This window comes from Microcebus murinus, chromosome 7, assembly GCF_040939455.1.
Source record: "Microcebus murinus isolate Inina chromosome 7, M.murinus_Inina_mat1.0, whole genome shotgun sequence".
Classification (NCBI taxonomy): Eukaryota; Metazoa; Chordata; class Mammalia; order Primates; family Cheirogaleidae; genus Microcebus; species Microcebus murinus.
In genome coordinates, this window is record NC_134110.1 from 227,776 (window position 1) to 253,046 (window position 25,271).

A 25,271-nucleotide genomic window follows, 5' to 3' on the forward strand; every position below is an offset into this window, starting at 1 on the left:
GTCTTCGCAGCAGTTCTCTCTCACACAGGGCGGCCGGACAAGGCCGTTTCCGGCCTGTCTTCGCAGCAGTTCTCTCTCACACAGGGCGGCCGGACAAGGCCGTTTCCGGCCTGTCTTCGCAGCAGTTCTCTCTCACACAGGGCGGCCGGACAAGGCCGTTTCCGGCCTGTCTTCGCAGCAGTTCTCTCTCACACAGGGCGGCCGGACAAGGCCGTTTCCGGCCTGTCTTCGCAGCAGTTCTCTCTCACACAGGGCGGCCGGACAAGGCCGTTTCCCGCCTGTCTTCGCAGCAGTTCTCTCTCACACAGGACGCACGGACAAGGCCGTTTCCGGCCTGTCTTCGCAGCAGTTCTCTCTCACACAGGGCGGCCGGACAAGGCCGTTTCCCGCCTGTCTTCGCAGCAGTTCTCTCTCATACAGGGCGGCCGGACAAGGCCGTTTCCGGCCTGTCTTCGCAGCAGTTCTCTCTCACACAGGGCGGCCGGACAAGGCCGTTTCCCGCCTGTCTTCGCAGCAGTTCTCTCTCACACAGGGCGCACGGACAAGGCCGTTTCCGGCCTGTCTTCGCAGCAGTGCTCTCTCACACAGGGCGCACGGACAAGGCCGTTTCCGGCCTGTCTTCGCAGCAGTTCTCTCTCACACAGGGCGGCCGGACAAGGCCGTTTCCGGCCTGTCTTCGCAGCAGTTCTCTCTCACACAGGGCGGCCGGACAAGGCCGTTTCCCGCCTGTCTTCGCAGCAGTTCTCTCTCACACAGGGCGCACGGACAAGGCCGTTTCCCGCCTGTCTTCGCAGCAGTGCTCTCTCACTCAGGGCGGACGGACAAGGCCGTTTCCGGCCTGTCTTCGCAGCAGTTCTCTCTCACACAGGGCGCACGGACAAGGCCGTTTCCCGCCTGTCTTCGCAGCAGTGCTCTCTCACACAGGGCGCACGGACAAGGCCGTTTCCCGCCTGTCTTCGCAGCAGTGCTCTCTCACACAGGGCGGCCGGACAAGGCCGTTTCCCGCCGAGCGAACCCAGGCCGTTTTGCACGGGGAGCAGCACGCGAGGCCCGCGTGCTCGGGGTGCGCGATCAGTGACAGGCCCCGGAGACGAGAAGGCCCCCGGCTGGGCGCCGGGAACCCCGACCCCGGGCTCCTTCCGGGAAGGCGGGACCCCACCGACCCGCCCGCCAGGGCCCCCACGCGGGCCCCGGTTCCCTGAGGGAGGGGAGGCCGGAGCAGCCGCCGCCGGCTGGACAACGAAGCTTCCAGAAGCGGGCCCCACTTCCCGCCCTCTGTGGGCAGCTGCTGCCCCCCCCCAATACGTAAGACCCGGGGAGCCCGCGTCGCCCCGCCGACCCAGCACCCTTGCGGACCCCACAACTGGACCTGCCCCATTCTCGTGTCGCCCCCGCGACCCCCCGCCGCCGGCTCCGTTCTGATAACACACAAAATCGAACCCGGGCTCTAACCATCCGGGGCGGCCCCGGGTGAGAGGACTCGGGGGGTCGGGGACCGGCACCCGGGCAAGGGGATGAGAAGGGGGCGCCCCTCCCCCACCCGGCTGCGCGCGACCCCCTCCCCGCCTCGGAACTACAACTCCCGGCGTGCCCCGCGGCGGCGCGTGCGCAGGGGCGCGTGCGCGGCGGGCGGCCGTTGGCTGAGACCGCGGCTGCGTCGGTCGCGGCGCTGTGAGGTCGGCGGCGCTGGCAAATCGGGCCCGGGATGTAGAGCCGGCGGAGCCTGACGGCGCGTCTGACGCGGAGTTGGGTGGGGTGGAGAGTAGGGGGCGGTAGTCGGGGGTGGTGGGAGAAGGAGGAGGCGGCGAATCACTTATAAATGGCGCCGAAGCAGGACCCGAAGCCTAAATTCCAGGAGGGTGAGTCTGCGCCCTTTGGGGAGGGACGCCCCGCGGCGCGGGGGAGAGGGCGGCGGGCGCGGGGTCTGCGCGGCCGGGGCCGGGGGCGGCGCGGGGCGGCCCGGCGCGGCGGCTGGCGGGGCTTTGTGCGGGGACGGCGCATTGCGGAGGGCGGTGTGGGTGCGTCTTCGGGAGGAAGCGCTCCGGGGAGCGGGGCGCCCGCGGCCGTTAGCGTGGAGAGGGCGCGCGGCCCAGCCCGGCGAGCGTTGGCGCGGGGCGCGAGGGCGCGGAGGCGGCCGCCTATTGTAGGGAGGCGGCGGGCGCGCCATGGCGGCCGTGCGGGAACGTGATGTGGCGCGGGGGAGGGGCGGGGCGGCGGCCGCTCGGGCGCTCGCTCGCTCGGGCCGCGGGGCCGCGCGGCGCCAACGGCTGTCGTCCCCGCGCCGCCCGGCGGGCCGGGGCGGGCGCCTTCGCGGGAGACGCCGGGCCGCGGGTGGGGGTGGGGGTGGGCTTCGGGCCCCGGGGCGGGAGAAGTGCGTTGTAAGATGGCCGCCGCAAGATGGCCGCGCCATCATGGCCGCCGGCGTCGCAGCGCGGGTGCAGCGCCCCCCGGCGGCGAGCGCGGAAACGGCGCCTGGGGCGGGCGGGCGTCTCCCTCCGCTTTGTGTGGCCGGAGGCTTCGCCCTGCTGCTCCGCGCGGCGCCGGGAGACGCGGGCGCGCGCTCGGGGCGCACTGGGCAGAAAAATACGACGGCGGGCGTGCGGCACCTGCGCTCGCGAGTCGCGGCGCGTCGACGTCGACTTTGAGATGGCAGCGGGGGTCTGACGAGTTGCGAGATTCGACCGAGCGTCTTACAAGTTAACTTTTATTGCTTGCTTTCGGTCGTCGAGCGTTTTGCCCGAGGTTGGCGTCCGACGGCGGAGGAGGGGCGGCCTCCTCAGCTTTCACAGGTGGCGCGTCCGTTGTGCTTTAAGCCGAGGTCGAATGGCGCACTTAGGAGGGAGTGCAGCTCACGGGGGCGAGGAGGAACAGCTTTGAATTCCTCCTCACTGCCGCGGATGTGCGTTAGTTGCTGCAGGTGTGCAGGTGTCTGCGCAAATTTCGGTTGTCGTAGGGAGTTTCAGGCTTTAAAGTGAGTTGTGATTACTCAGGTTTAGAGGCAAAAACCTGAAACCCAAGTACTGCATATTTTAACTTTATGGGGTATTTAAGGAGTTTTCAGGTTATTTTTGGTAATGAGTGACTCGTAATGCCTAGACTTTGAGAAGCTGTTATTCTACCTCTACTATGGAGTTGTTATTTTTACTAAGTAGTTTAGAGTTTAGACATTCTTTTTTTCCCCCCTACCCCCCGAGTTTAGATATTCTTAATCTAGAGTCGGTGGGTATAATTCAGAGGGTCTCTGAATTTGAATTGGGAAAAATATTTATTCTGTCGTCTAGCTGATACTTAGCATTTCAGTTATAGATGTAACGCACCCCTCAGGAAAAAAAAACCCGCAGTAGTATTAACAGTGTATTTTCATATCTCAGTGTTGCAGTTCTGGAAGATATAGTCAGTTATCACTTATGTTACTTCAAAATTAGAATAGTTACTAGATCAGTACTAAATCTTGCCTAATAGATCAAATAAGGATGGAACATTTAAGATATTTTGATAACGATTTCAATACAGTTGGTTTCCTTTGTAATACTATGTCATATGTATTTATGAAAACATTCTAGAAAGAGGCTCATACAATTCGTCAGACTGTCATGGCACAAAAAAGGAACATCGTTGTTCCTACTGTTATGGAGGAAGTGCTTTAGTTCTACAGAAGGCTGGTAAAGTGAGGGAGATGACTGCAAGGAAGAATCTGTGTGCAGTTATATTGGTGTAACTGGAGAAGAGTAGGAACCAAGGTACCCCTAGGTCAGATTTTGAAAGCTATTTAAAAGAGTGCACTTAACCATTGTTCTCCAGCTGTGTTTTCTACTGGTGCTTCAGAACTGAATTGTATAACCATCTTGTTAAAAAACCATTTTAATTTATAAGATGTTCAGAGCATATCTTGTAAGGAAAAAAGGAGTATTTGGTGCTAACAGAACTATCTTGAAACACTGCAGAAGAGTTATGGTGGAAACATGGATTCCCAGAAAGTGGTGGTTATTTTTTTTTAATTTTTTTTTTATGATTCCTGTAAAACTCAAGTTTTTCATTTAATGGTACAATATATGTTCTATGAGCAATTTTTAAAGCTCAGTGACTTTGCACTTTCTCAACTTACCTTTCATTTGAAATTATTGCATTGGGTAAAGAAAAAACTCTTGCACATCTAGCTCATTGTTGGAGGGGGAGACCCCCTTCTTTTGGTCCTGTCAGGAATTAAGATATTGGCTGATGATGGCCTTTGATGTTCATAATCGTAGTAAGCCCAAACCAGTGGGAGGATGGGAATTGGGGATCTCATTAACCTTGAATTTGAGGGCATTGGGCAGAGTTACCTTTATAGTTTGATACTAGAATGGGTTAAGGGTGGAGAAAAGTATAAGGAACCATTATCTAATAGGTGATTTGCTGTTTCCCCAATTGCTAGTCTTTCTGCTTCTCTGAAAAATAGGCATTTGTTATCCTGGGTCATACTCCTCAACTAGCTGTATATTTTTTTCACAGAATCCTACCGCCCGGTAGTTAGAATGGAGGTCAAAGGGCCTTCGCTTCAGCGCAGTTGTTTTTGGCAGCAGCAGCCAAGGGGGAAAATGGTAGGCCATTTTCAGAGTGCTTTTAAAATGTACCTGGAGAGTGAAATTAGGAAACAGATCTGATCTTTGGTGCTGCTGTTTATTGGTAATATAGTTTACCCATTTTGGTTGTAAGTTCTGGACTGTTAGAGAGTTGTCTGTTAGTGTCATCCTGTTACGTGCTTCTGTGCTTTTGTACAAATTTCCCTCTCTCTGGATCCTTCCCTGTGACCGTTCCAAAGTACCTCATTCATCCTCCTTACTCTTTAGGAAGGTAGTTGCAATATGAAACCCAGGAAATTGTTCAGATTTATACTTATGTATCAGTAGTTATTAATCTAACAGTGATTGTCACACATAGGCACATGAGACACTATATACAGATTTGATGTGAAATAACTATTAATATTTCAGATTGAAGGTTTATCTGTAAGTTGTGGTCAGTTTAAAAAAATTTTTTAAAGCAACAGTAATTAAAAAAAGATGAAATCCATATTGCCCAATAGTTATTTCAGAATGGAGCTAATAGGCTATTTTAATTTTAGAGCTAAAAAAAGGGCTGACCCTGTTGGATTCTTGCCTCTGGGTCTGTTGAAACCAAGTGGGCCGAAAATAATATGTGAGAAATCTATTCCTACTATAATGAAGTGTAATCTGAGGTTTTGTTGAGAATTTTGTTTGATGAGCAGGGATGGCTTCAAAGACTTAATAATATTACAACCCCTAAACATTTTGTTTAGTCTTGGGAGTCTTATTGGTAAGCTCAACAGTGTAAGTTGCAAAGGTTAGGATTTGTTTATTTTTTGTTGTTGTTCATTGAAGTATCCCAGCACCTAGAATGTCCATTTGAGGAATGAACAGAGTGGGACTCCTTAAAGAAAATCCAGCCCATCTATGATGCAATTGAAATTTTTTATTTTTATTTATTTTTATTTTTTCATTTTAAACTTAAATCTTGACACGTATGCAATTGAAATTTTAATGTCTAGAATATTTTACTTATTAAAGGGGTTGTACAGGTGAAGGGTAAGGTCCTAAACTTAGAAAAACACACAGGGAAAAGCATTTCAAAAATTGTATGCATGCAGTTAAAACCAACCACCCACCCTTGACAAAAAGGAGTAGCTGTGGTAGATTCTGTTTGCTTGCTTAGCAGGTGATAGATGATTTGATGATTTAAATAGATTGACATTCCAATAAATTGTTTTTTCTTGTTTACATCAGATACCGAGGTGTTTCTGTTGTAGAACGTGGTTGAAGTTTGATCCGAAGTGCTGCCCCATGTATAGCCTTACCCATTTCCTAGTTTTGCTAGGAGTACTATAAGTGAGATATCTCAGATGGGACTATATAAAGAGAAATTACAATTAATCTAGTACTTTTTTTACTTTTACAGGTGAGCGAGTACTGTGCTTTCATGGGCCTCTTCTTTATGAAGCAAAGGTATGAAATCTGTTTTCTTTTGAGAATTTGGCCAAATCTAGTGATTAGATCTATTTCATATCAAAATTTCAGTGTTTTGTTGTTGCTTCAGTAAGAGTTGCCTTTTTTAGGCTCACAGTTCATAAGTTTTCCCATCTTCTCTTTCTGGGTTCCATACTACTTGCTTAGCGAGTCATTAATTTGTAAACTTAGCTACTCCCTCCCACCTTTCTTACTGGCCTGCTGGAGCATTTGCGGGAATGAGAGAAGATGAAGATTGGTTGTGGGAACAAATAGCGTTTTGTAGGTAATGACTTGGTGAGAGGACATTGCTGGTTATTTTTATGTGTAAATATTACATGCCAAGCATTGAGCTAATTATTTTAGGTTAAAAATAAAGCTAACATTAAAAATGTATGCATTTTAACTTTTGATTGTATGTTGGTTTGTCAGGCAAGGTTTGGTCTGTGTCCAAGTGTGTGCTCTAGTTAGAAAAACTGATTTTACAGTTAGCCAAAGATAAACAGGATGCTTTCCAAAGTCCAAAAATGTTTTTAGTGTTTTGTTTTTGGTAGTTTTTTTTTTAAGAATAATTTTTATTTTCACTGTGAAAATGAATGCATAATTTCCAGGAAAAAGTCTTTTCAGAACTAATATAAAATTTACAGTTAATACATAGGTGTGTGTTCAGAATTTCAGGTCTGAAATATAGTTTCTCTATAATGCAGAAATTGGGCATAAAAACAAACATTACTTTCCAAAGTCAATAAATTTGAAGTCTGCTATTGCCAGATTTTCCGACTTAAACCAGTATGTTGTATAATGCATTGTTAACAAATAACATAATTAATAATAAAAGTCCAAACTAAGAAAACCTGTACTGGATAGGAAGATGAAATAAATGTGACTCTGAGTTCTGTGTTGAATTCTTAGCAAACCGTATTCAACATGGCTAATAATCATTTGGCATTTTCTGTGTGCCATATACCATGTTAAGAACTTGGCACCTTTAAAATATAATGTACATATTTGTGATGTAATAAATAATCTTGATAACACTTTAATTTTTTCACTTCAATAGATTAAAGGGTACAGGTAGCTTGGGGTACATCCATTAATTATACAGTGGTGATGTCTGGGTTCTTAGCATACATCGCACGTGATAGGTAATTTTTCTGCCTTCACTCTCCTCCTAACCCTCCCTTTCTGAGTCTCCAGTGTCCATTGCATCACACCGTATGCCCTGCAGACCTGTTGCTCGGCTTGCACTTAACAAGCGAGAGCATGCAGTAGTTGGCTTTAGGCAATTTCTGTATAAATTCTTGGTGGATGGTTTATGCTATATATATATCTGAAAATAGTCTTTAAAGTGTCAGTTCTGACAATAATTTTCACCACTATTTACTTGTGTTTTGAATACATGCATATAATGCATTTTTAAAGTTCTCAGGAGCTGGGTGTGGTGGCTCGGACCTGTAGGCCTAGCCACTTGGGATGCTGAGGTGGGAGGATCTCCTGAGCCCAGAAGTTCCAGGGCAGCCTGGGCAACACGGGGAGACTCCATCTCTTTAAAAAAAATTCTAGGCCGGGCGTGGTGGCTCACGCCTGTAATCCTAGCTCTCTGGGAGGCTGAGGCAGGCGGATTGCTCGAGGTCAGGAGTTCAAAACCAGCCTGAGCAAGAGTGAGACCTCGTCTCTACTATAAATAGAAATAAATTAATTGGCCAACTAATATATATATAAAAAAAAAATTAGCCGGGCGCATGCCGGTAGTCCCAGCTACTTGGGAGGCTGAGGCAGGAGGATTGCTTGAGCCCAGGAGATTGAGGTTGCTGTGAGCGAGGCTGACGCCATGGCACTCACTCTAGCCTAGGCAACAAAGCGAGACTCTGTCTCAAAAAAAAAAAAAAAAAAAAATTCTAAAATGGCAAAATCTGGATTCCTGGAGATGGTCAGGAACTTTTAAGTGTATGTAGTGTATGTACATGTATCTTGATGATGTATTTATACAGTTTATAAGTGTTAAATTAAGAGTCCTTTTGGTAATTTATATCCCTGAATGTTTTTGTTGTATCAGTTTGGCAAACTCTACTAAACTGGCTGGTTTTTCTCCTCTGGCAGCGAAACACTGGAGTGAAAAATTCTTGAATAGAAACCATTGAAATAACTTCAACTTTTATAATTCTTTTCTTTTTCCCCTTCCAAAAGCTCTTCTGGAATCTTGTAATTCTTTTGGTTTGTCTCCCTTAAAGACTTTTAAATCCAAAACCAGATAGTCATCACTTGTCATAGTTAATGACGTTCCTCTAATAGTTCCTCTTGATTTGTGTGGCTGCTTTTAAGAAAAACATAAAACATTTTTAATTCATAACTTAGCTAGTTAGTTAAACTAACTTTGTGAAACAGAACAGCTTATCATCTTTCACAAGCTAATGATGTTCTTTAGTTTTAATACTTTCCATGAGTGGAATTTGCTTTCTAAGTAAATGTAGCTAGCTCCTGGCTGGTTAGACCTTGAGAAAGCATAAAACATAGCTTTCATTAGCTGTCCTCAGATGGTTTACCTGGCCTGTTGATTTAAGGTTTGAGGTGTCATTTTCTGCTTAATGGTTCTCAGCTTTGTTGGACCTTTTGTAATTTGCAGTTTTATAACTTAAGTACTCTAAAAGTTTATAGTGTTCTCTTAGTCACACTTAATTTTGTTCATTTTGGCCACCAAAAAGTTTGTATAGAGTATCTTTGAAAGATAAGATACTTTAAAATCATCCAGATAGTGTCTCTTTCTTTTTAAAAAAATACTTATAAGTGAATTTTTTCTTTTTTATTTCAGTGCGTAAAGGTTGCCATAAAGGACAAACAAGTGAAATACTTTATACATTACAGTGGTTGGAATAAAAAGTGAGTATTAGATCTTTAAAAGCAATTTTTATTTATAATTAACAAGATAACCTTGTGTCACTGGCTGGCACAAGTATATACTTGTGCAGTTTAATGTAATACAGTACATAGCAAGGGTGAATCATTTGTATGGGGACAAAACTGTACTAGAAATTGGGGAACTCAACCATTTTATTTAAATGTACTTGATTCTTTGGAGTATTCCTTTGTGTTCCAGTATAATGCCTAATAATAATTTAATCAGTCAACTATCCTGGTTGATTGAGTGGCACATGACACTTTTTTTGGGTATTTTTTTTTTTTTTCTTCTTTCTGGTACATTTTAGGATAGCCTGAATTTTTGTGGATGGCCTTACCACAAACTAAGTGATTTTATATTTATCATTTCAAGCAGCTATGTTGAAAACTAGTTGGGCTTTTCTGCCTAGAAAAGGGAGAAGGATAAAGATTGCCTGATGTGGAGTAATGACAGAATTTACCACCCGTTTTCGGAACTTTGGAAGAACAATTTAGTGTTGACAGAAAGTGATTTCATGTTTTTAGCATATGATTTAACACAGATACAGAAATTCAATGACAGAATCTAATTTCCTATCCCCGAGTTAAGCCTTTTTAAGGGGGTAGGGGGGTGGTAAAACGGTGTGATGTATTGATCTGTTTCCAGGAATGGACCATGGGTATAGACTGAACACATGCTAGAACAGAATAAATGGAGGCTTTTCTCAGTGATGAGACTTTCTCCTTGGGGCCTGCACCCTAACGTTTACTTAGGCCTCCTTTTTGGTCCCTAGAATGGAATGGCCTGCAAGTTTTACTATGAGAGGTTTTAAAGTTTATTAATGTTTTACCCTTCCAATTTAACACTGCCCGTGCTAGTAAGTAATTCTTTAGGAGTTGCTTTCTAGTAACTTAAGGCTTTGTATCAACTGACCAGGCTCTGGTACCTGGTTGACTATGTATGGGAGCATTTGCCATCTGATGTGATGAGTGCTTTGTTGATGTGGAAGGTGGTTTTTTCCTGTACAGTTTATTGGCTCTGTGACTTTGGGCTGAATTAATATAGTCCTCTATCCAAGTGACCAACCCAGTTAATTGTATTTGTTAGGAAATTTTTTCACATAGCAAGTGCTTTTAGCTAAGAAGAAATGGACTTTTAACTTCTTTTCCTTTTAGTATTTCTAATACTGATAGGCACTTCAGTACTTCGACCCCTTAGGCTTATATTTTAAATATTGAGAAATTGGGAATATATGGAGAAAATGGTATTCTGGTCTTTTAGTAGTAAACTATGATATTAAATGTTATTTTAATATAAATAGTAAATTGATTCTGATATCCAGGAAATAGGAAAGTTTATCTTGTGGCTCCTAGTGTATCTCATAGCTTTCTCTTCATTTTAAAAAAAATGGTAAACTGCATTTCAATCTTTTATTAGACGTCTATATTTTACATATTGATACTCTACTAATGCCCAGAAAAAGTTGAGAGTGTTGAGTTATGAGAATCTCAATTCTCCACAAGAAATAGAATATCTTTCTTAGCAATATTAAGTGGGAAAGCTAATGTTCCATACTGGATATCACAGAAAAACACAGAGCAAATTCATGGGATAGGCCTGCTGTGTCTCCCACCCCCTGCACTTGTAAAGAATTGTTTTAGTATTTCACCTTTAATAGCTGTGAATACAGCATTTGTGGTTAACTCTTTTTCATAGGTAATAGATACCTTGTATAAAATCACCAGTAGATATGTACAGCTCAAAGACTGGATTTAAAGTGGCATTTGTAGCTCATCAGAAGATGTGAAAATACCAAATGCTTGTCTTTTCTGATTTTACTGTTTCAAAAAATAATTGACTTTTTTTTTCCTTTGGTATATTTTAGTCCAGTAACATAAACCATAGGCTTGTATAGGTTTTGTTTTATTTTTTCTTGTCTCTAATTTAATATTATGTATTAATTACTCCTTGGGAAAATTAAGGAAGAAGGCACCAAATATTAGGTATTTTTATTGCTTGCTATCTTTGTAGATATATTGAGTAGTATTAATAATCAAAAATGTCTTTTTTGTGGTTTACTTGGCATATAGATAAATATACATAATTTCAAAAAAAAATTTACCCTTAGAAGGTACTTTAACCTTTAAATATACCCCTTTTGAAAGGGGAGGAATTATTTGAATGCCTAGCCAAGTGTATTGTGTTTTTATTTAATGCTATATAAGTAGTGGCCATGGATCATTGTCACTTTACGTTTTAGTCATAAGCTACCTTTAGAAAATTTGGAAATCTTTTTTTCCACCCAAACCTCCTCAAGAAAGAATGGAAATTCTTTTATGCTTGACCTATACATAAACATTTCTGGGTGTTTGGCCTTCGGTTATTTACTATGGCTCGTTGTAACTTTGGAAATTAGTCACAGGTGACCTTTAGAAAATTCTGAAATTCTTTTATGCTTGACCTATATATGTAAATTTCTGAGTGTTTGGCCTTTAGTTATACCCTAGCGGTTTTCTTAGAGCAAAAGATGTTGTCCACTTCATTTTCCTTTGATCCAGCAACAATTTTCAGTTCTTTACGTATGAAGGAAACTTTAGTAGTAACTTGGTTTTAAAAGATCAAGGTGATTATGTCTTGAGGTACATTTTATATCAGGGAAAGGATTTGTAAGGTTCTAAAATGGAACCTTGTGGTAATTAAATATTGGCTAGCTCCCTTTGATTTAGAGAGAATTGTAATAGATCAAGATACATAAATAAGATCCTTATTTTGAAAATGGTTGGTAGAGTACTTTAAAAAAAATTATACAATGCCCTAATCCCCAAATTGGAATTTTCTTAAACTTTAATCTTTTTTCAAAAGCACACTAGATAATTAAGATATTTCTAAATTTTCAAACCTTGGAATTTGTTGACACAGACATTTAAATATTCCATTGGTAAATGAATCTTAATAAAGCTTAAGCTAAATTCTACACCTAGTTACTGAGATTACTTTGTACTATGCTGTCTGTATCAGAAGTGCTGTGAGGCCCAGGCGCTCTGAAAAAACTTTGAAGACACGTGAGGATAATGTAGCCCTTTTTCCTGTTCCTGAAGGAGCTCCCTCAGTACACCACCCCCTCCTGACCTCTAGGTAAATGCATGCTTTAAAGTTTTTTCTAGGAAATCATGTTGAGGCTTGTTTTTTATTTATTTATTTTTCCTTTTGGCTATGTTATGTAAGAGGTCGGAGGTGGGAAATTATCGAAAGAGTACCTTGAGAGTACACCTAATTGTGTCACTAAAGGAGCTCCATCAGCAGGAGAAAAGACTCACTGCTCAAAACGTTCAGCATCCCTAAGAAATACCTTGTTTCTGTTTTCTTCTTTGGGGGAAAAAACACCATCAAATTACTGTTTTGAAGGCGCTTTTTGAAGTGCCAGAATGTCTTACCATTTTTAAGAAAATCGTTCTACCTTTTGATGTTTAGAAAACCAGCTTTCTGGTTAGTCTTGGAAGTTAGTATATACATTTGTGATTGAATGAACGTGAAGTTAATGGTATGGTCTGATAAACCATTATTATACTTTAATTTACAAACTTAGCTGTGCTGATCTATATAGTGTTTGAGTATTATAGACCACCTAATATGTTTCTGACATACCTTGAATGTTTGTTATTTTGTGTCAGGGATTCTCAAATGTATTTTACATATGTTTAGTTATAACGATCCTTTGAGATAGGTACTGTTGTTACCCTTGTTTTATAGGTGAAACAAAGGCACAGAGCTATGTAACTTTGTCATTACACACAGCTGACTACTTAGTTTTGGGTTTTTTTTAAAGTCTTTATTATGGACTCCTTCCTATGTTTCATTTCTGGGAGTTAGAATTCTTTAAGATAGTAAGTATTTTTATTCTCTATGACTAATTGATTAGAGAGTTAAATTTTAAGTGCCACACTCAGACCATTTCTAAAAGTAATTGAGTAATCTGGCAATTTAGATTCGAAATGCTGCTTCTGAAAACATTTCTTTATAGAACAGACTTTCATTAGATTTTCATTTTAGTTGAGAATGTATTTGTAGTGCCAGTTCATCAGATTGCTACAGAGAAATCCAAAGTCTTGTCTGTTGGATCTCTAAAAATTAATTGGAGAACTAAATAGTGGTAAAAGTATTTTTGAGTGATATGTTAACTTTCCTTTTTTTTCAGTTGGGATGAATGGGTTCCGGAGAGCAGAGTTCTCAAATATGTGGACACCAATCTGCAGAAACAGCGAGAACTTCAAAAAGCCAATCAGTAAGTTTGTTTTGTAAAATAAGTATTGTTGAGAAATGCCTGTAGATTAGTTTTTGGACATGGAATGAAAATGGAAATCATGTTGGCTGCTCTGCCTGTAAAATGATTCTTGGTACCAGTCAGCTGCTGTTGGGGCTTTGACTTGAGTTGTCAGACAAGCCATTTCTAGGTAACTTATCATTACCTGAGTCTGTCATAGATCTAGATAGAAAACAGCAGAATGTTGTTGGGAATTGCTGTAGATACAAACTCACTGCTAAACGTCTTCTGGATCGATCTCTTGGGCTGTGTGGAAGGCACACTTGGTGGGGAAACAGGAAAGCAGGGACAAGAGGCACCCCCATTACCCTTCATCTCTGAAAGCATGTGCAGGAAAGGGATCCTGAAGAACTGTGTGGTCCGCCCAGGGTGATTTCATAGCTGGAATATGTGTCAGATTGAAATGATAAAATGGGATCGTGTAAAACAAGACATTGGGATTAGTGAATTCCAAAACAGAAATGGAATTTTCAATAATATGAGAGACAGCCTATTATAGTCACTTTTTTACTACACTGATTTTAATTTTGGTGGATATAGAAGAGCCAAATCTTGGGCTTTTTTCATTCTTTCTTGAGATTTTGTTTGATTTTTTTTTTTTTTTTGCTAAGTGTAAGTATATTCTTTCTTTGTCCAACTTGTTAAATAAAAATTTGGTGCCAGAATATGTACAGGCTTGGGACCTCAATTTGAATATAAATTCCTGATGGAATGAAGCTGGTGCAATTTATTTTTTATGTTAAGTAGTCATTTTATGATGACTTTATTGAAATTATTTTTGAAGGGAGCAGTATGCAGAGGGGAAGATGAGAGGGGCTGCCCCAGGAAAGAAGACATCTGGTCTGCAACAGAAAAATGTTGAAGTGTAAGAAACTCTATCTTTGTTTTAATTTTGCATACTGTTTTATAAGTGAAATTGATATTCGATACTCATCATGTGTTAATTATTGGAAATAGAAACTTGTGGAACATTGTCACAACCAGTGGGAATCCCATTCCTCAGGTATCAGGTTGTTCAAATCATTGGAAATACACACTAAACCGTGAGTGATGGCTCTCCTGTAGTCCCAGCTACTTGTGAGGATCACTTGGGGCCAGGAGTTCAAGACCAACCTGGGCAATATGGTGAGAACTTGTTTCTAAGAAAAAGGGAATAAAATGAAAATACAAAACTTAGCACGTTTCCCCCTCTTGGTTGTGCTAGAATAGACATATATACCATTTAAACCATTATTAAGTTTGTAACTCAGTGGCATTAAGTACCTTTACAAACCTTATCTTTTTTTTTTTTTTTTTTTTTTTTTGAGACAGAGTCGCTTTGTTGTCCAGGCTAAAGTGAGTGCCGTGGCATCAGCCTAGCTCACAACAACCTCAAACTCCTGGGCTCAAGCAATCCTTCTGCCTCAGCCTCATGAGTAGCTGGGACTACAGGCATGCGCCACCATGCCCGGCTAATTTTTTATACATATATCAGTTGGCCAATTAATTTCTTTCTATTTATAGTAGAGACGAGGTCTTGCTCTTGCTCAGGCTGGTTTTGAACTCCTGACCTTGAGCAATCCGCCCGCCTCGGCCTCCCAGAGAGCTAGGATTACAGGCATGAGCCACCGCGCCCGGCTTACAATTCTTATCTTTCAAGTAGTATGTGTAAGTATACATGTATGTAATGTTTTGTCTTACAAAGAGTATTATCAGTAGGGCACGTGTTGTGAGATAATTTTTTGGCACAGTTTGCTTTTTTAGTAGTGCTAAAAATATATACTAATTAATTCCCCCTTGGTGAAACCTATTCTAAGGGTATGTGAGAAGTTAAGGTTTCAGATAGTATGCCCTTCTCCCCCCACCCCAAAAAAGAAAGCCATTACTTACTCTAGGGGTAATAAGCCCTACAATACGAAAGTCATGTCACACACATGTGGTGTATGTCTAAAGTTTATGCACCTGAAAGTTGGTGTAAGTGGTAATTTAGTAAGTATTCTTAAATAAGTATTAATAGTATAAGAACATAAAGATTATAACTTTTTGGAAGAGATCATTTTATTTTTTGCCAGAGTTATTGGTCTGACTTTACTACTTAGAAGTAAGGTGCTTGTAATGAAGGTAATTAATGCATTTTGAGGTCTTTGGAGTTGTTTTACTTTTTTTGGTGAAAAGGTAGATTTGGCAAGGATTAGGTGTATTACCTACTATTTGAGCCTGGCTCATAGTTTTGTTTATAAGTGGTAACATTTTCATGATCTGGTTCTTTGGAAATCTGTTTAGGTAATAGTATTCATTAGGATTTAATAGCGGTTGAGTCTTAAAAGGCAGCAACTTTCTCTATATAGAAAAATATGAATTTTATTAAAGTAATAGTTCATATAACAAATTGTTTATCACTCTGCTAAAAGTTGTTAAAGAAATGTAAGTAGTAGTGTGCCTAAAAACTATTTGCATTTGAATATAAAGTGTGCAGTTTGAACTATAAAAATAATGGGTGAGTAAATAAATACATGAAGTAAAGTTTCAAAATTCAAATTTCCCCATCCTTGCACAGTGGGAGCCTCTTGACTGGTTCCTGATAGTCCAGAAGGTTGAAGCAGGAATGTCCAGGTGTTCTTGCTACTGAGGCATTGAGTGTGCAGGCTGAGCGAGTGTCCTGCATCCAAAATGTTTATGGCCAGAATGTTTCAGATTTCAGAATTTTTTGGATTTTGGAATATTTGCATTATACTCTACTGGTTGAACATCCAAAATCCAAAATATTCTGGCAAGTATTTCCTTTGAGCATCATGTTGGCTCAAAAATTTTGGATTTAAGCACTTCTGGTTTAGGCTGCTCAGCCTGTATAGTTCATAGATCCTTTTAGAGTTGATCACTTGTCAGTATTTTAATTTTAGTAGTGTAGAGCGAGTGGGTTAAAAGATTTAGTGTAAGGACTTTTGGTTTCTCTTGGTCCCGCATGCATTGTTGACATACACAAGTTCAGTTCATGGTTTAATCTGACCCGGAAATACTGTCCAAAAGTATTTATATTGCAAAAGCTAACCTTGCAGAGATAGGAAAAAACCTATGTTCATATTGGCCAGATATTATGTTTATATCCAAACATGAGTTGTAAAATGAACCTCAAGACCTAAAATACTGTTAATTAGTTTTATAAATATTATTTAAAGCTATAGAAAAGTAGAAAACTCCAGGTGTTCTAGTGTGGTCTCACCAGGAGTAATCCATAGTGATGGACTTTGTAAGACTCTTCTAGAAATAATTATGTGAAATAGCAAAAATCAGTAAGTTTACCATTTGGCAGTGTATAAATGAGCGTGAGTAAAGTTGCTGTGAGAGATAACCAAGACAGACAAGCCACCTTTGTCCGAGATGTGGTGGGATAGCGTGTAGTACTGGAAAGGAAGTAATATAATTCAGAGAAGAAATACAGTGAAGCAAAGTTCGGACCAGTGAGAGTGCAGTAACAGATTAGTATTGAAGAAATACATAAATCTAAAATCTAAATTAATGTTTTAAGAATCAAAACTAGGCCGGGCGCGGTGGCTCACGCCTGTAATCCTAGCTCTCTGGGAGGCCGAGGCGGGTGGATCGCTCGAGGTCGGGAGTTCGAAACCAGCCTGAGCAAGAGCGAGACCCCGTCTCTACTATAAATAGAAAGAAACTAATTGGCCAACTAATATATATAGAAAAAATTAGCCGGGCATGGTGGCTCATGCCTGTAGTCCCAGCTACTTGGGAGGCTGAGACAGAAGGATCGCTTGAGCCCAGGAGTTTGAGGTTGCTGTGAGCTAGGCTGACGCCACGGCACTCACTCTAGCCTAGGCAACAAAGCAAGACTCTGTCTCAAAAAAAAAAAAAAAAAAAGAATCAAAACTAAAATAGTTGTAAAAAATATTTTATCCGTTGAAACTTTTGTTGATGGGACTAATAATGTAATATATATTTTTAACATATGCTAAGTAATACAACCTTGGAGGAGGAGTTTGTCTCCCAAAGTGTTCTTGGTTTATTTTTCTATTATGTGGAGGGAGATGTGAATTTAACCAACTATTAGTAAAAAATCCTTGTGCCTGAGCAGGAGACTATATTTACTACCTGGTCTTATTGAAGGCAGTATTTCTCTGTGAATTTTCCCTGATAAAAAGGAATTGAGCCGGGCGCGGTGGCTCACGCCTGTAATCCTAGCTCTCTGGGAGGCTGAGGAGGGCGGATTGCTCGAGGTCAGGAGTTTGAAACCAGCCTGAGCAAGAGCGAGACCTCGTCTCTACTATAAATAGAAAGAAATTAATTGACCAACTAATATATATATAAAAAAAATTAGCCGGGCATGGTGGTGCATGCCTGTAGTCCCAGCTACTCGGGCGGCTGAGGCAGAAGGATTGCTTGAGCCCAGGAGTTTGAGGTTGCTGTGAGCTAGGCTGACGTCACGGCACTCACTCTAGCCTAGGCAACAAAGCAAGACTCTGTCTCAAAAAAAAAAAAAAAAGGAATTGAGACAAAGGCAGTTTTACTGGAAGTAATTACTAATCTTTCTTATTTTTCTCCCATTTCAGGAAAACAAAAAAGAATAAGCAGAAAGGTAAGAATGTTAACTTTCTTAAAATTGATTTATTTTACCTTTATAATACTTAAATTTTGAATTACACTATTTTGAAAGCTATGAAATTTTGGGATAAACATGTTTGTTTATGGTCTCAAACAGGAATCTCACAGTGATACTATAAAATAGGTAGGTACATGGTGGTAGAGACCTAACTTTTTTTTTTTTATGGTGGAGAAACTTATAAGCATTAAGTTGTTTTCATCTGCTTTGGTCTTAATGACTGCCACTGAGAAGATAACATTTTTAAATAAATGGAAGATGGTAAATTTAGATGTTATCCATACTAAATGTTTGGTAGAGCTGTTTACGGAAGTTACATTTTTGGTAGGAATATGATTCTTTAATCACAGATTCAAGTAACAGCCATGTAATGGAGAAATAATGAAGAGAGAGAGACTGTTTTCCTTAAAGAGTTTCTTATCTAATTAGCTAACATGAGCCTTCCTCTCCCCCTGCCCTTAAACAAATTATAGCACCTGGAAATGGAGATGGTGGCAGTACCAGTGAGACACCTCAGCCCCCTCGGAAGAAAAGGGCCCGGGTAGATCCTACTGTTGAAAATGTGAGTTTTTCTTAAGTTTGTGAAGAGCATGTTAGAATCTTTAGTCTCAGTCATGTTACAACACATAATCATAGAACTTTGATTCTTACAAGCATTGCTAATGTGGTTAACTACTGAAATTAAAAATTTTCTCTTTTTGAAGGTAAAGGATCTGTTTGTATATATTTTTATTTCACCTGTAGTTCTAGATTTTGTTTTACCCCAACTCATCATCATTTGTTTTGTAAGTTCCATGATCACATACAAAAATGTTTCTTTGGTGTTAGACTGGGTAGACTTATTGGGTCACATTAGATGGTTTATTAAATTCTGTGATGGCTCAATAAACCTATAAAAATAACATGAAAGCCTATCGGTATAGTTTAGAATTCTTAAATGTAATTGGCAAAGTATCTTATTTCTAATGAATTATAATTTCCAAAGTTATGAATTTGAAGATAGGATTTTAATTTTTAACTGACATAGTTTATGTTTCTGAAGCTGAAGTTATAAGTATACGTACAAACAGTGATATGATCTGCAAATAGGCATTTCTGGGCAGTTTTTGAAGACTTCCTTGGAAATCAATACTTTTAATTTTATGAATTAAAGATGTACCTTTAAAATAGTTGTTTGGGGTAGTCATTTGGAGATCAAGGATAACCATGAAAATACTAAGTTAAAACGTATGAAGTCAGGATGTTCCATTTCTAGAATAAGAGGAACTAAATTACTAAAGAATGTTTACCGTCACATGAAAATGCAGACTTCAATGGTCCAAGATAAGATTCTCTTCCTGAAGCCAGCCGTATGGTCTTTTTTATTTGCTATTGACTGTTCCAGCTGTATACTTGACTGCTTTTAAAGAATTAATTTATACTTAGTGCCTCTGGAGGTTTTAAAAAAATACTACTTTTTAGAGTTGCTATTCAGTAAGAAAAGATAGGTTTTTTAACCCTTTGCACTCTGATGTTGAGTGTGGATAATGTCGAGTGGATAATGAGAAAAAAGCAAGCAAGTGCAAAGGGTTAATAATACCCTTCCTTTTTTTTTTCTCTTTAGGAAGAAACATTCATGAACAGAGTTGAAGTTAAAGTAAAGATTCCTGAGGAGCTAAAACCTTGGCTTGTTGATGACTGGGACTTAATTACCCGGCAAAAACAGGTACCTGGAAAGCTATACAAATTACAAGCTATATAATGTTCTTGCTAGCAAAAAAATTAAATAAAAATTAAAGGAAAATGTTATATAGACTTGAGTTTTTAAGGTGTGACTGTTACAATATTTTAATTGAGTGGCTGAACAATTAACCATCAGAATAACTTGGAGAGGAATAAAAGTACACATATAAATGTCATGCGTTTGTAGTGATAAAGGTGGAAGTAACTCATTTTTGGAGATTGCTAGGGCAGGAACTCGTTTTGAAAATTGACAAAGACAACGTAGCATGTGTTTACTGTCTTGTCGTTGAAAGTGGAATGAGGTAGAAAGCACGCACCACCACTTGCAGGGGTGCTCATGGCCTCCAAGAGGACCTGAATCGTACCAACGCTCCTAGGTCTGTTACTAGTTTACAGGAAATAAGGTTGTTTAATAGAGGAACATGTTTATTAACCATTAAAACCCATAATGGGGGCTGGGCGCGGTGGCTCACGCCTGTAATCCTAGCTCTCTGGGAGGCCGAGGCGGGCGGATTGCTCAAGGTCAGGAGTTCAAAACCAGCCTGAGCGAGACCCCGTCTCTAACATAAAAATAGAAAGAGATTAATTGGCCAACTAATATATATAATATAAAAATCAGCCGGGCATGGTGGCGCATGCCTGTAGTCCCAGCTACTCGGGAGGCTGAGGCAGGAGGATCGCTTGAGCCTAGGAGTTTGAGGTTGTTGTGAGCTAGGCTGACGCCACGGCACTCACTCTAGCCTGGGCAAGAAAGCGAGACTCTGTCTCAAAAAAAAAAAAAAAAAATCCATAATGGGAAATTCTGTAGGACAAACCAATTTCTTTGAGCAAACAAATGGCGTAGTTAGGTTGGGAAAGGTTGGGGGAGAAGAGTAGGGACTAGAGGAGATTATGAGACTCTGGACATCATTTGGATTCTTATTTGAATCCTTTAGAGGATTATTTAGTTATACCTAACTGCCTGTTTTCAAGCCATGGTTCTGGCTGGACATGGAGGCTCACGCTTTTAATTCAGCATCTTGGGAGGCCAAAGTGGGAGGATTCCTTGAGGCCAGGAGTTTGAGACCAGCCTGGGCAACATAGTGAGCATCCTATTTCTATAAAATGTAAAAACATGAGCCAAGCATGGAGGCATGTACCTATAGACCTAGCTACTCAGGAGGCTGAGGCAGGAGGATCGCCTGAGGTCAGGAGTTTGAGGTTGCAGTGAGCTGTGATGGCACCATGGTTCTACCACTTAGTATCTGTGAGCTTGGATGTCCCTGCTTCATAGTGTTGGTGTGAAGATAAAAAGATAATGATGTTAATGCTAGAGACCAAATCTGGTACGTAATGTGCATACAGTGAGTGGTGACTTGACAATACCATGAAGGCACATTCACGTGTGGCGTGTGCTCTGTGCTTGATGTGTATCGAGCAGGTTGCCAGTCTTGAGAGCTGGGCTCCCTGGTGTGGTGACCACTGGCCACGTGCGGCTATTTAAAAAACATACAGACGCTTCTTAACTAACGATGGGGTTACGTCCTGATAAACCCAGCAGAAAGGTGAAAAATTAAGTCATACCATCGTAGGTTGGGGATTATCTGTAATTACATTTCTAGTTCCTCACGTATTCATGTTTTAAGTGGTGAATGGTGCTTTTTTCTTTTTGTAATACTATTGCCTGATCTTTTATTGCATAAAAAGCTTTTTCTGATGCAAATTTTCTTTAGAAAAGGGAATACTTGTATTTAAGTGTGTTTTTGTTTCCATAGCTGTTTTATCTTCCTGCCAAGAAGAATGTGGATTCCATTCTAGAGGATTATGCAAATTACAAGAAATCTCGTGGAAACACAGATAATAAGTAAGAATATGCACCTTTGAAGTATACCCAAAGACACTTTAAAAAATAACTCTTATTTCCAAATAAATCATCTGAAACTTACACTTAACTCTGTTAATACCATCAGAAACTAGCAAAATAGAATTTCATTGGTTTGATTCAGGAGTTGGCTTACAAAGTTTTTCTTAAAGGGCCAGATAGTAAATATTTTAGGCAAAATTGAAGTTATTATGTAGGTACCTACACAGCCATTTAAAGCTTAACCATTTGAAAATGTAAGAACCATCTTAGGGACTTTAATTTGGTAAACACTGCTTTAATTAGCATGTTTTAAAAATTGATTTCATGTGTCTTCGTTAAAACCCTTTAAGAAAAAACATCAGCCATGGTTGGTTGTCACTAGCTCAACCTTTATTTAATTCTTTACCCTCTTATTAGTTGGATTATTCCCTATCTTATTTTTTTTCAGTGACTAGCTTTGACAGTAAATACTTTCATTCACTCACCAGGGAGTATGCTGTCAATGAAGTGGTGGCAGGGATAAAAGAGTACTTCAACGTGATGCTGGGCACCCAGCTGCTCTACAAGTTTGAGAGACCACAGTACGCCGAGATCCTCGCAGATCACCCTGACGCACCCATGTCCCAAGTCTATGGAGCGCCACATCTGCTGAGATTATTCGGTAATACGCCATTTAGAAAACATGAATTTTACTTGTTTTCTCTTCCTAAATGAGCAAGAGGTAATTAACTTTCTAAAACGTGACTCTATTCCAATTTGAATTTTTATCTAAAATGTTAAATAGTAAAGTCTGTTCAAGGGTGAAGCTTTTAAAACCATGCATTTTATAAGAATTGGTGATGGTTGCATTTGCTCACATAATTTAAATAATATGGTTACAGTGCTGCCTTGGATGTAACTTTGGCTAAATTCTCTTCTTTAAACAGTGCGAATTGGAGCGATGTTGGCCTATACACCTTTGGATGAGAAGAGCCTTGCTTTATTACTGAATTATCTCCATGATTTCCTAAAGTAAGTCTAAGCATGCTTGAAATTATAAACATGAATCTGAGAATTACTGTACGATGGGAGAGATTAACACTCTAGATGCTAAAACATAATAAAGTAAATAAAAGTCTGTTGGTACAGGTGTAGATGGTTAATGGAACAATATAAATAAGTGCAAATACATGGGAATCTCACAAATGATGGAATGGCCTATGGGTGTACTAGGGGATAGTGGTGGAGTACTTAGTAAATTGGTGATGAGACAACTGACAATTTGGAAGAAAACAAAGTAAAAGCTACGCTTATATGGGGCACCAAAATTCTAGATGAAACTAAATTTTAAATCTAAAATTAAAACACTCAAGATAATGAAAGAAAACAGCATTTTTATGGTTTTGTAGTGTTACATGCATGATAAAGGGCTACTATCTTTAGTACACAAAGAAGAGTTGTGATTCAGTAAGAAAAAGACCAAGTGATAAGTAGGACATAGGATATTTACAGAAAAGGCAGCACAAAGGACCATTAAAATATGTCTGGAATTATAATACCAATATCAACCATCGGTAAAATCTCTTGTCAGATTGACTAAGATTTAGATTGAAGAAACTGGGAAAGGGACAATTCTAGTTTATACAACCTTTTTGGAGGATAGTTTTACAATAGTGAATTTTAAACAAGCAGCTATTAAAACAATGGGGTTGCTCTAAATATAGTGAATGAAGCAGGTGATGGGGGAAAAAATACTGAGCTGATAAAGATGTTCATGTTGTGTCCATTGGGGAAAAAAACAAGCTGTAGTAGAGGAGTATGATATAATTCCCCTCATCTGTAAAGATGTTCGTTTCAATCTTTGGGAAAGATAAATGCTTTCCTAAAGTATGGATCATAGTTAACAGTGGATTATTTCTTGGGTATGGTGTTGGGAGAAAAGGTGGGAGTTTTCTACTTTTTTACTTTGGCCATATATTTATAGTAAATTTAAAACTGCAACATGGGCTTGAGAATCTAAACAGATTTATAGTCCTTTCTTTACCAATGGTAAGTATCTTCTCTGGATCTCAATTTCTTTGTGAAATACAAGTGCTCCACTACTTGACATTCAGTCCCTTTCATATGATTTCTTGAAGAGCTAAAGGAAACATCTAGATGTTGTTGTTTTAGGATAATGGTGCCATATATAATAGGATAACTTTCTTAAACATAATTCAGGCTCCCAAGTTGGTATTCTGAAGACATGACTGTTGTTTGCTGTTCGTGAAATCAGGGGAGTAACTCCAGATTTCATTCCTTTCTGCGTAATGTCACCCAATATATGGCCTGTTTACCTGAGTTGTAATCATGTGGTTTTACTGTGAAGTAGCCATTGTTTTATGTCTTTAAGGAAAGTGTTTTCTGTGGCTTATGTATATAATATGTAGGAAGAGATTTGGATCAACATGAGATTTTTAAAAAATCTTGGTAATGCACAACATCTGTTTTTTTAAGGTACCTGGCAAAGAATTCTGCGACTTTGTTCAGTGCCAGCGACTACGAAGTGGCCCCTCCTGAGTACCATCGGAAAGCCGTGTGAGGCTCACTCCCCGAGTGCTGGGTCTCTGTAAACACGTTTTGTTCCTAGTCTTTCTCCTGTACAAACAATGTACTTTGAAGATGTTAGTGTATAACAGAATTGATGTTTGTTTTCTGTTTGATTTTAAACAGAGAAAATAAAAGGGGTTATAGCTCCTTTTTTCTTTTCTTTTTTTTTTTTTTTTTCATTTCAAAGTTGCTACCAGTGTATTCAATGATGGACAACAGAGAGACATGCTGTAGAGTGTTTATTGCCTAGTTGACAAAGCTGCTTCTGAACGCTGGCGGTTCTATTCCTTTGACACTACGCACTTTTATAATACGTGTTAATGCTATATGACAAAATGCTCTGATTCCTAGTGCCAAAGGTTCAATTCAGTGTATATAACTGAACACACTCACCCATTTGTGCTCCTTTTTTTTTTTTATGGTGCTTAAAGTAAAGAGCCCATCCTTTGCAAGTCATCCATGTTGTTCCTAAGGCATTTTATCTTTGCTCAAATTGTTGAAGAATGGTGGCTTGTTTCACGGTTTTTGTATTTGTGTCTAATGCACGTTTTAACATGATAGACGCAATGCATTGTGTGGCTAGTTTTCTGGAAAAGTTGATCTTTTAGGAATTGTTTTTCAGATCTTCAATAAATTTTTTCTTTAAATTTCAAAGAGCAGTGTGCCTGTGTGGATAAGTTACAAAACCCATTGTATATTGTGTATTCCTTCTTACATTTAGACGGTGACTTTTCAGGTGGGTGTTTAATTTTCTGGTATGGAATGAGGTGCTTAGCTTTGGCACTGAGCTCTAATCATAGCAACGATGGCAGCTGCTTTCTTGAGTCTTAGCTAAAAGAAGCTCACATGACTATTTCTCTACTTTCTCTACATTTATTTGTCTGTCAATTTTGAGCAGTAAGAGCATTTTTACCCGTGTGACAGTTTACTTTCTGTCAATAAATGTTTATTTTTATGAGTCTACCTTAGAAACATGAACTTACAACAGCAGCAGACAACACAGTGTTTGTAAAGGACAACTTTGATAGAGATAAAAAAGTGGTCTGGACTTAGGTAGACGTGACACTGGTTAACAGTTAAAATGCACGGCAGCAGGTGAGTTCAGACGGTACGAGCTGTAGTTGGGTAGACAGGGATAAGCTCCAAAGAGGCAGTGAATCTGCCTCAGGCATTTGAAGGGTTACTGTCCCTAGAGGTAGTTACTTTCTAGCATTGTTACTCTTTCTGCTCACTTGTTCCCTGCTTTTTATTTATTTATGCTTTCCCTTTTATCACAAATGTACTGTTTTAGTCTGACTTTCAAAAATTATGGATTATTGTTTGGAAACGTGCTGCTGTTGAATATTAAC

The 25,271-nt window shown here is 40.2% G+C and overlaps 1 protein-coding gene across 2 annotated transcripts; it reads left to right on the forward strand.

Annotated features, from left to right (window-relative positions):
- Nucleotides 1-1,704: 1,704 nt before the first annotated feature.
- On the forward strand, nucleotides 1,705-24,576 carry MORF4L1 (mortality factor 4 like 1). Of its 2 annotated transcripts, XM_012738356.3 has the most exons (13): nucleotides 1,705-1,859; nucleotides 5,956-6,002; nucleotides 8,812-8,879; nucleotides 11,896-12,012; nucleotides 13,073-13,159; nucleotides 13,983-14,063; nucleotides 17,740-17,765; nucleotides 18,263-18,351; nucleotides 19,393-19,494; nucleotides 21,266-21,354; nucleotides 21,843-22,015; nucleotides 22,281-22,365; nucleotides 23,830-24,576. In XM_012738356.3, the coding sequence occupies exons 1-13, from the start codon at nucleotides 1,820-1,822 to the stop codon at nucleotides 23,912-23,914; spliced, it is 1,089 nt and encodes a 362-aa protein (XP_012593810.1). In that variant the 5' UTR covers nucleotides 1,705-1,819; the 3' UTR covers nucleotides 23,915-24,576. The 2 variants fall into 2 exon arrangements, with proteins under 2 accessions (XP_012593810.1, XP_012593811.1); XM_012738357.3 differs by lacking the exon at nucleotides 11,896-12,012.
- The last annotated feature ends 695 nt before the right edge of the window (nucleotides 24,577-25,271 follow it).

Coding starts and splice junctions, on each gene's coding strand:
- MORF4L1 (XM_012738356.3), top strand. CDS start 1,820: ATGGCGCCGAAGCAGGACCCGAAGCCTAAATTCCAGGAGG. Junction 12,013..13,072: donor CACCCCCTCCTGACCTCTAG/GTAAATGCATGC, acceptor CTTTTTTTTCAG/TTGGGATGAATGGGTTCCGG. Junction 22,366..23,829: donor TATCTCCATGATTTCCTAAA/GTAAGTCTAAGC, acceptor TGTTTTTTTAAG/GTACCTGGCAAAGAATTCTG.